This window comes from Zalophus californianus, chromosome 2 (genome assembly GCF_009762305.2).
Source record: "Zalophus californianus isolate mZalCal1 chromosome 2, mZalCal1.pri.v2, whole genome shotgun sequence".
In the NCBI taxonomy this organism is placed as follows: Eukaryota; Metazoa; Chordata; class Mammalia; order Carnivora; family Otariidae; genus Zalophus; species Zalophus californianus.
In genome coordinates this window covers 117,315,796-117,326,593 of record NC_045596.1, presented here as the reverse complement: position 1 = coordinate 117,326,593, position 10,798 = coordinate 117,315,796, and the positions used below count along the sequence as shown (strand labels likewise).

General features: G+C 43.8%; 1 protein-coding gene across 2 annotated transcripts; it reads left to right on the top strand.

Moving 5' to 3' along the window:
• The first annotated feature begins 593 nt into the window (after nt 1-593).
• Nucleotides 594-10,072, top strand: UCP1 (uncoupling protein 1). 2 transcript variants are annotated; one of them, XM_027599333.2, is made up of 6 exons: nt 594-964; nt 1,591-1,789; nt 4,658-4,858; nt 4,957-5,058; nt 5,838-6,018; nt 9,481-10,072. In XM_027599333.2, the coding sequence occupies exons 1-6, from the start codon at nt 839-841 to the stop codon at nt 9,593-9,595; spliced, it is 924 nt and encodes a 307-aa protein (XP_027455134.1). In that variant the 5' UTR covers nt 594-838; the 3' UTR covers nt 9,596-10,072. The 2 variants fall into 2 exon arrangements, with proteins under 2 accessions (XP_027455134.1, XP_027455135.1); XM_027599334.2 differs by lacking the exon at nt 5,838-6,018.
• The last annotated feature ends 726 nt before the right edge of the window (nt 10,073-10,798 follow it).

Sequence of the window (10,798 nt, the reverse complement as noted above, 5' to 3'; positions counted from 1 at the left end):
AGGTCTGGATTTGGCAGTTGGAAAAAAGAAAGGAGGATGAGAAGTTAATGGGAGAGGAAAGGAAGCTGAGAAGATGCCTGCAAGGTTCCTGGGGAGTCAGAGGAATAAAAGGGGCGCCCCATTCTCGCTTGGAAGAGCTCCAGCTCGGCAGGACCTTTTACCAGGGTCCCCGAGATCGCGCTTGTTTAGGAAGCCACCCCCCCACCCCACCCCCGCCCAGCCCCGCGCTCCCTGCCCCAGCCGAGGGCACGCAGCCAGGCGCGGGGTGGGGGTGGGGGTGGGGGTGGGGGTGGGGGTGGGGGTGGGGGTGGGGGTGGGGGTGGGGGTGGGGGTGGGGGTGGGGGTGGGGGTGGGGGTGGGGGTGGGGGTGGGGGGGGCTGCCGTGGTGCGCCCTCCTGGGACACGCGGGGCGTAGACCGCCAGGTGCGCGGGGAGCCGCTCCCCAGGCGCGCAGCGAGGCCGCGGGTGGGAGGGACCGGGCGCCCCAGGGCACGCCCCCGCCAGCTCCCACGCCCGGCTCCGCCGAGAGCTGGCTAGCCCGGGAGCGGCGGGCTATATAAGTCACCCGGCGCGGGCAGGACGCACAGGCGCCGCCAGCCTGCGCGCCCTGGGTCCTCCTGGCACTAGGGCGCGAAGGCGGGAGACGCGGCCCGGCTCGGACCCTCTGCTGTGCTCCGCCTGCAGCCACTGCCGGCGCACCGCCTCCCGCGAAGTCAGGGAGCCGGTTTGCTGTCCCCACGGGACAGGAGCGGAAAGGCAGGGAGAAATTCCGCCCTGTGGACGCCCGCCGAGTCCTTCAGTCCTTGCGCCCGCTCGTCGCTCCGCTCTTTGAGCGAAGATGGTGGGGCCGACAGCCTCGGACGTGCCCCCGACGATGCCGGTCAAGATCTTCTCAGCTGGCGTGGCGGCCTGTGTGGCGGATGTGATCACCTTCCCGCTGGACACGGCCAAAGTCCGGCTCCAGGTAGCGAGCGAGATGAGGATGGGGAGGTGTCTCAGGGCAGAGAGGGGACACCTATTCTGTGCGCCCGTTTGATAACGGCTTTGGTTTAACCCACTCCTCAGGTAGGGCGGGTGGCCACCTTAACGGTGTGGGCTTGTCACAGAACTGGATGCATGGGGGTGGGAAACTGGAACTTCTCTGAGATTAACGGAAGAACCACTAGAAGCCACGGAAGATACGTTGACCATGACTACTGCGAAAGCCCCCCAAAGTTAGGGTGCACTAAATGTTCTAAGAGCTAAGTTTACAAGTCAGGTTCTTTCACTTCCTTAATTTGGCAGGGGCACCTTCCCATCTGCTGCTTAGGGGTTCTGGAGGATTTATACAGGGAGGGTGGGAATGTTCAAAATTCGCAAGGTAGCTAATCTCTCTTCATATATATAGCTAGAGAGATACAGAGATACAGAGGAGATGTTGCTGAGAAGGTAAAACGAACTGAAAATAGGAAAACAGTGGGAAAAATCTTGGCTTAAGGTTTCTCCACGGAGAACAGACAGCCTGTTGCCAGTCTTTGTTTTTTCTTCACCAGGTAGGAACTCCTTACTCAATTTTTACGTCCCTCTGACCTGCACCTTTCTCATTTCCAGATCCAAGGTGAATGCCAGACCTCTAGAGCCATTAGGTATAAAGGTGTCCTGGGTACAGTCACCACTCTGGCAAAAACTGAAGGGCCAATGAAACTCTATAGTGGGCTGCCTGCTGGTCTCCAGAGACAAATAAGCTTTGCCTCTCTTAGGATCGGCCTCTATGACACCGTCCAGGAGTTCTTCAGCACAGGGAAACAAAGTAAGCAATGAGCATTCCTGGGAGGGGCAGATAGCTGGCCCAGACATGCCCTGGGCCCAGCTCTCTTCAAGCAGTGTTACGTGCAAGGTAGCGGTCTTCATAACAAATTGGCAAGCAGACATCCAATATTAGCTTGGTACTCACTGTTCATAGAAAGAAAAGGAAATGTGCAAAATCAATTTTTCAGATGCACATTTATACTTATAAAAATCACCTGGTCAGTCATGGAAGTTTTGGGCCTAATTTGGATATCCATCTGGAGAAGATGGATGGGCTGCAGAAAAATGTTTAACTCAAAGTTCTGCAAACGGTCAAAGAGGATGACCTTCCCCAATAGAGGAGGACCATTCTTTGGTCAATGGTATAGGAGTAGCTGCACTCCCCTGCTAGAACTCCCAAACAAGCTCTCAAGTCCATTTGTAGGAGAATGTAGGGTAGTCAGGCTTCCAGGACTCCAGACACATCCAAATGAGGTGCTGCATGTGGCAGTCTGTTTCTCTTTAAAAAAAAAAAGTGACCTTAGGATTACATTACTTTATGGGACAAGTTATAAATGTTAGTTATACAAACATATAATGAGTTTATTCTATACAGTTTCAAAGTAAAGTCTAGATGCTTTGAGATCCATACTGCATTGTCCTATTTGTCGATGTAGCAAGAGAAGAATCACAAAAGACATAAAGCTGTCCATTCTGGTAGTTTCCTTCACAGTTGACTGTTCTACCCAATTGTTGAGTACTTTAGATACTAAATTAATCGGACATATTTTGGCAGTATTCTATGTTATGCCTATTCCATGCATTTTATTAGCTTTATTGAGCTGCCATGTGCCAGAAACTGTTGGATGCGTAGATTATAGATATCTGTCTAGGCAAGAGCTATGAGCTGTGAATAGGTCAACAGATGAGTATGTACTGTGACACGTGCTCTGTTAGAAGTAATGGCAGGATGTTGGGCACATGGAAGAGGAATATTTTACCTAGCCTTGGGGGCATGGTCGGGCAAGATTTTCCTGAAGAACTGATGTCTGAATCAAATCTTGAAAGACCAATAGGCGTAGTAAGGTGAAGTGGTGAGGAAAGGCCTTCCAAGTAGAGTGAAGGTCATGTACAAAGGCTCAGAGAGGAGTGGCAAGAACACACAGGGCAGGGAGGGAGGACTAGGAGGGAGAGGTGAAGCCAAGGCAGGAAGGAGCCAGATCACAAAGGACCTTGCAGACCATGCTAAGAAGTTTAGATTTTGTCCTTACAGTGATGGGAAGTCATTGAAAAATGTTAAGCAGGAAAGTGGCCTAAACCATTTATATTTTTGAAAGATCACTTTGGCAGCAGTATCTAGGGGATGTATAGAAAAAGGGCGAGAAGGGGGTAAGTTAGAAAGTAAGAAACGATCAGGGTAGGCTACAACAATGGCGGTAGGGAAGGAGAAGAGAGATCGGAAAGATTCAGGAAGTGTAGCTGACCGAACTTGGTAGGCAGCTGGCGTAAGGGAAAGGCTGGGATGGAGGATGGCCTCTGAGGTTCTGGCTAAAGGTACCATTCACAGAAGGAGGGATATGGAAACTGTCTGAGGGGGAAGGTAAGACATTCATTTGAAGATGTGTCAACAAGTAACATCCAGTCAACACATGAGCTTAGGAGAAATGTCTGGGCTAGACTCCAGGGAGTTACAGGAGGAACCATCAGTTGGGTCAAACAGAGCAGAGAGATCTGGTGTGGAAAGGACAAAACGTGATGCATGTGCCTAACAGCAGGAACCCATGGGTCTCCTTCGCCAAAACATCAAAGGGGAGTAGTGGAGATGGAAGCTGGGTTGTGGAGGCTTGAGGAGCAACTATGAGGAGAGCCATGAGAAGTGAAGACAGAAAATGTTGCCTCTCCCTCAAAGAGCTTGACGGGGAAATGAGAAACAGACTGGAGGACAGGATGAGTGCATCAAAATAAGATTATAAATGTGGGCCCAAAGTGAAGGGAATTGTAATCATACGATCTTGCCAATTAAAACATGGTTATCTATTGTACGCTCAGCTCCTGGACAAGCATGAGGAGAAAAGAGGACAATCATATGGTTATGAAAAGAACTTATGTACTTTCTATATGCAGGACAGTATGTTATATGCTATATTGATATTATTTTAACTCACACAATAACTCTATGAAATAGATATTGTTATCTCTATTTTACAGATTGGGAAACAGACAGACTGAGAAAGTCCTTGATGAGTAAATGTTCTTGGTCCATACTTCAGTGATAGAAATGAGCCTGGGGGAGGGAGGCTCCAAGACTATGTATAGTTTATTAAATAATATCTGTCTTGAGAAATCTAAGCTCATTTTTCAAGTTTTCAAAAAAAATCACTTTCTTCACTTCTTTCTATTTTTGTTCCCTTTGTAATCTGTTGTAGCCTAATACCACTCAACATCCCATCTGGGGGCAGTTTGTCCACTTGGGATTTTCCTAAGACCCCTAGGTCCAATAATTAACATTACCATCCATAAGAGGAAGGCTGAGCATCATTGGTGACCGGTACCTGCTCCCAGTTGGAAAAAACTGAAAAAGAGAGCTAGCTATAGGAAAGAACTAAGCACTGTTTAAGTAGGCATTGTGTTTCCTTTGTCCTTGAAAGTCTTTATTTATTTATTTTTTTAATTCTAATCAACTTTGAAGTTTCTAGCCCTAAAGTGATTTAGTACATACTCAGTACATGATCATCACATGCACAAGCATTAGGGAAATAGAAAAGATATAAAGATACAGTAATACTAACCACTAAAATTAAAAAAGACATAGAGTTGCACTCTGGGTCTTGTTTTTTGTTTTTGTTTGTTTTTCATTTTTGCTTGATAAATATCTTTTCTCTCTGGATAGCAACAGCTAGTTTAGGAAGCAAGATCGCAGCTGGTCTGACAACTGGAGGAGTGGCAGTGTTCATCGGGCAACCCACAGAGGTCGTGAAGGTCAGACTTCAAGCACAGAGCCATCTGCATGGTCTCAAACCTCGCTACACTGGGACTTACAATGCTTACAGAATCATAGCGACAACGGAAGGCCTGACAGGCCTTTGGAAAGGTAAATGACTTCAAGGTGAATTTGATAATTATTAAAACACATATATCCGTTAGCACCTTATCATATAATGGAGCTATTATACATTTTCTTTTTTCTAGGGACTACTCCCAATCTGACAAGAAATGTCATCATCAATTGTACAGAGCTAGTTACATACGACCTAATGAAGGAGGCCCTTGTGAAAAAGAAGCTCCTAGCAGGTAACTTCCTCCTAGCTATGTAACCTGTGAGTCTGCACATTTACAATTTCATCCTGGAGGTTCTCTATCTACATTGTACTGAATCCCTTAATCGTAACAATTAAAAAAATTAAGTAATTTTGAACACTAGATAGAACTTTTAAGCAAACAAAACAAACCAAAACAAAAAACAAACCAAAACCCCAAGACGCTAACTTTTAGAAGTTTTGCTGCAACCAATTTTTTTCTGCAACAAAGAGAAAGTGTAATTATATTCTTACATCAGCGTTGTTCTCACTTAATTATAATATATGGGACTTTGGTTAGCCTCTTATTCTTTATATAGCATAACTCAGGAGGTGAGTCCGTCCCACATTATATCCAAATGAACTGGTTATGTAAGGAGCTCATCAGTGTTTTCATCCAAAAAGTAGTACTGCTGGCTAGGTTCCTAAGATAGTCTAACAGGTTCTAGAGATATTGAAATTCTCCCTGGACAATGACTTTAATTCAATGAAAAAGTATTAGATGCCTGTGTCTCAGGCATTATGCCATACCCTAAGGGCACAGAGCAGACTGACAGGTTATTTTTCTAAATCACATCACTGTGCCATGTACTCTTTGTCATCTTTTTTGGTAAGGGTAAGTAAAACCTTCCTTATTATATTTTATTTATTTATACAAAGGCATCCACATTGGTCTCCTGATATCATCAGGTTTCCAAGGATCTGATAGATAACTAAAAACTAGAAGCTTCTTCCAAAAGTCTGTTGCTGACTTGTTTCATTGATCCATTTTAGACGACTTACCCTGCCACTTTGTGTCAGCTCTTATCGCTGGATTTTGCACAACAGTCCTGTCCTCACCAGTGGATGTGGTAAAAACCCGATTTGTTAATTCTCCACCAGGACAGTACACGAGTGTGCCCAACTGTGCCATGACAATGCTCACTAAGGAAGGACCGTTGGCTTTTTTCAAAGGGTAGGATATGGTCTTCTCTGTCTATAGTGCTGTGTTCAGGCCATCTGTATGCTTTGGGATGCTTTCTTGTCTAAATAGTTGACCAGCCTTAGGGGCGCCTGGGGGGCTCAGTCTTTAAGCGTCTGCCTTCGGCTTGGGTCATGGTCCCGGGGCCCTGGATCAAGCCCCGCATCGGGCTCCCTGCTCTGCGGGAAGCCTGCTTCTCCCTCTCCCACTCCCCCCCTGTTTGTGTTCCCTTTCTCACGGTGTTTCTCTCTGTCAAATAAATAATTGACCAGCCTTAGTCTATGCCGTATGCTTAGTGTCTATTTTTCCTTGCCATAACTATCTCCAATTCGCTAATTCCACTGGGCCAGAAAATGGAAAACTGTGATATTAAGATTTTCTCAGCCTTGATCAGAGGCTCACTTAAATTCAGTGACCTTTCCCTTGGTCCCAATCTATTGGGAATGTGGACAGGACTTTGCCTGATCAGGGCTAGAGAACTATAAAGTGGAGGGAAAGCATAATAAAGGGCTAGAAGAAAACAAGAGGTGATTTTCACTATTAAAATAATTTTTTAATTTTAAGTTTTTATTTTAATTCGTTAGTGCTATATTAGTTTCAGGTGTACAATATAGTGAGTCAACACTTCCATACATCACCCAGTGCTCATCACAACAAGTGTACTCCCCAATCCGCATCAACCATTTAACCCATTCCCCTCCCCCCCTCCCCTCTGGTAACCATCAGTTTATTCTCTATAGTTAAGAGTCTGTTTCTTGATTTGTCTCTCTCTCTTATTTCCCTTTGCTTGTTTTTTAAATTCCACATATTAGTCAAATTATACAGTATTTGTCTTCTCTGACTGACTTACTTCATTTAGCATCATACTCTCTAGCTCCATCTGCGTCATTGCAAATGGCAAGATTTCATTCTTTTTTATGGCTAAATAATATTCCTGTGTGTGTGTGTGTGTGTGTGTGTGTGTGTGTGTGTGTGTGTGTGTGTGTCTTCATCAGTCAGTGGACACTTGGGCTGCTTCCATATCTTGGCTATTGTAAATAATGCTGCTATAAACATAGGGGTGCATGTATCCTTTTGAATTAGTGTTCTTGTATTCTTTGGGTAAATATCCAGTAGTGTGATTGCTGGAATTTTCACTATTTTAACTTGATGGACTCAGATTTTTTTGACTGTATTAAAGTAAAACTAGAGAAAAATCATTGCCACTGACCTAGAAAAGTCAGGCAGAAAATGATGTGGTTTGGATAAATATTACACTCACCTTGAAACTAGTATTGTGTAGTTTCCCATTTCCCATTTCCCATTAAGCAGTATTACATTGGATACTACCTTCCTAAGAAAATACAGTATGAACTAATGTATGTATCCATAAAATTAAACTAGTTATAATATAGTTAAACTAGTGATATAGTAACTATAAATAATATAGTTAAACTAGTGATAATATAGCAACTTCTGTAACCATTTATAATTGTAAGGCAATGCCTGAGACTATAAAATAAGCATAAATGCACCATACACATATACACAGGGTTTTCAATTCACCATAATCAGCACTAATGATACATTAATACAAATGAAATATATTATAAAATTAATTTAGAATGGATATCTCAGTTATTAACCATTAACCATTTAACAATATTTTTATTTTTTTCAAACTTGAAACCTTTTGGGGATATATCCTGCAACAAGGATGAACACTGAAAACGTTATGCTGAATCAAATGGGCCAGACACAGGACAAATATTGTATGATTTCACTTATGTGAGGTATCTAGAGTAGTCAGATTCATAGAGACAGAGGTAGAATGGTGATTACCAGAGGCTGAGGGGAGGTGGGGGCGTAGGGAATTATTGGTTTGATTTTTTTTTAGATTTTATTCATTTATTAGAGAGAGTGCAAGAGCACGAGTGGGGGGTGGGGGGAAGGGCAGACAGAGAGGGGGAAGCCAACTCTCCATGCTGAGCAGGAAGCCTGACACCGGGCTTGATCCCAGAACACCAAGATCATGACCTGAGCCAAAGGCAGATGCTTAACTGACTGAGCCACCCAGGCGCCCAGGAATTATTGTTTAATAGGTACAGTTTCCAGTTAGGGATGACCAAAAGGTTCTGGAGATGGGTAGTGGTGACGGTTGCTCACAACGTGAATGTACTTTATGCTACTGAATTATACACTTAAAATGGTTAAAATGGTAAACTGATGAACATTGTACCACAATTAAAATACACACACACACACACACACACACACACACACACACACACACATACACCCAGGAGTCAGGAGAAATGTGTTGAGACCTTAAAAACAGCAACAACAAAAACAAAACAAAACATAACCCCCCCCCAAAAAAAAACCCAAAAACCTTCGGGGCATGAATTTTATAGGCCAGATCTCTTTTAAAAAATCTATCCAAGGCAGATTTAACTGATGACATCTTTTTCTCCAGAATGTCTCATTGCTGCAAACAGGCATTCAAAATCAATCATTTGGTCTGCACAGTTTGACAGCATAACAAACAAAACAAAAACAAACCATCCAACCCCCCCCCCCAAAAAAAAATGCCCTTAGCTCCTAGACACTCTTCTAAGGCTGAGAACTGCCAAGATCCGGACAACACTAATTTCTTCACTTTGGAAAATGGTCCACTTACTCATCGCTTTTTCTTTGCTTTCTCCTCCTCCTCTTTCTTTCCTTTTTTTAAAAGATTTTATTTATTTGAGAGAGAGCAAGCATGAGAGAGGGGAGGTCAGAGGGAGAAGCAGACTCTCCCCTGAGCAGGGAGCCCGATGCAGGACTCGATCCCGGGACTCCAGGATCATGACCTGAGCCGAAGGCAGTCGCCCAACCAACTGAGCCACCCAGGGGCCCTCTCTGCCTCCTCTTTCAACAGTTGCCTACCTCCCATTCAGGAAGAGCGAAAGAAAGCAAAAATTTCCCCGCTCCTCAAAAAAGGAGAGTTATTGGGAAATGCCCTTTCAGAAAGGACACGTGCTTTGGTGCGGTGGGAATGAAGGCCGTTTGTGTATTTGGATAGACGTGATCGTCTGGGTTTTTGTTGTTCTGAAGCACTATTAGACAGCTAGATGAAACATTATCTTGGGCATCGCTGGCAAGGTGAGGAATAGGTACTTTTTTAAGTGCCTAAATTTACGTGACAAGAGAGTGCGATGAGAAGCAGAAGCTGTCTGTGTGATAATAGCTTTAAGAATTCTAACAAACTAGGGATGCCTGAGCGGCTCAGTCTGTCAGGCGTCTGCCTTCGGCTCAGGTCATGATGCCAGGGCGCTGGGATCGAGTCCCGCATCGGCTTCCTTGCTCAGTGGGGAGCCTGCTTCCCCCTCTGCCTGCCACAACCTCTTCTTGTGCGCGTGCTCTCTCTCTCTCTTTCTCTCTGACAAAAAAAAAAAGCTAACAAACTCAAGAGAATGGTGACATGCCCTTTTCTAGATTTGTACCTTCCTTCTTGCGACTCGGATCCTGGAACGTCATTATGTTTGTGTGCTTCGAACAGCTGAAACGAGAACTGATGAAGTCAGGGCAGACTGTGAACTGTGCCACATAATCATCTTCAGGAAAAGGTGGTGACATACCAGTGGGAATCTTTGCTGACCGGATAACTCAAAAACGAAAACAATACACCTATTTCCTTTATTTCACCCTAAGCAGATAAAGGAATTCTGATAGAGAGTTTTGGACTTTTTAAAGAAAAGTTAATATTTATTTATTGTGACTTTTATTCTCCATGTTTTTGGAAGGGGAAAGCAAAATGCTCAGTATGAACCCTGGTGCATGCAATGTGCAAATAAGTGACTGCATTTGATTGGCTGTTTTGAGAGGGAGGGAGTCTTACGACTGAACATGAAGAAATTTAACATGTTTTAATTATAACTCAAGTTGACAGGAGAGGAAAACTGAGTGGTGCATTTTATGTTTATAAATACTTAAACATGAACAGTTATCAAGGAAAATGCTGCTATTTCCCTTTAATGTATTAACCCAGTTGTCAGTTAATATATCCAATAAAGTACTGCTAATACCTTTGAAAGTTTGCCATTTTGGATCTATCTCTGAGTGTAAAACTTGCAGTTCACCTAGATTACAAAACTGCCCAATAGCAAGTGAAGGTCTTTAGAAATCAATAGGCATAAACATACTTTAAATGTAATTGGTACAGATTTTTAATTTTGGGAGTCTATATTTTATGGCACTTGTAACAACTTCTAAGACACTATAATCATTTGGGCATATTGTTATTAGAATTGTGATATCTATTCCAGAATCCCAGAATTTTTGAGCCAGAAGGTAACCTTCGGTTAGAAGAACAGTCTGAGATTCTTAGGGAGATAGAAACCGATCCTCATGGCATCTTTCCAGCCAAGCTAAATTCATCATTAACACCTGCAGTAACCTTTTTCTCGTGTTACAAACCGAGTGCAGAAGAAATAGGGAAAGAATAAACAAGAGATTAAAAAAAGAGGTATAAGACAAAGCCCAGGCTTGTTTTAAGCCAAAAACAAAGAATGGCGGAAGGGCCAGGAATCCCACAGGCTATCAGGCAGCATTCTGTTTCCATCAGCTCCACATTCTATCTACTGTTGTGTTTTTTCCCCCTTGACTTTATGAGGTTCCCCTGGTGCTTATTTCCCCTGCTGTTACCTGTAAAATGGTCTTGTAGCAGATATCTGCAATATCCCTCATCTATCACTTTGAGCTCACCACTCTGGCGCATGCGGGCCTGACTTCCTGTTGTCACGTCAGTATCTCT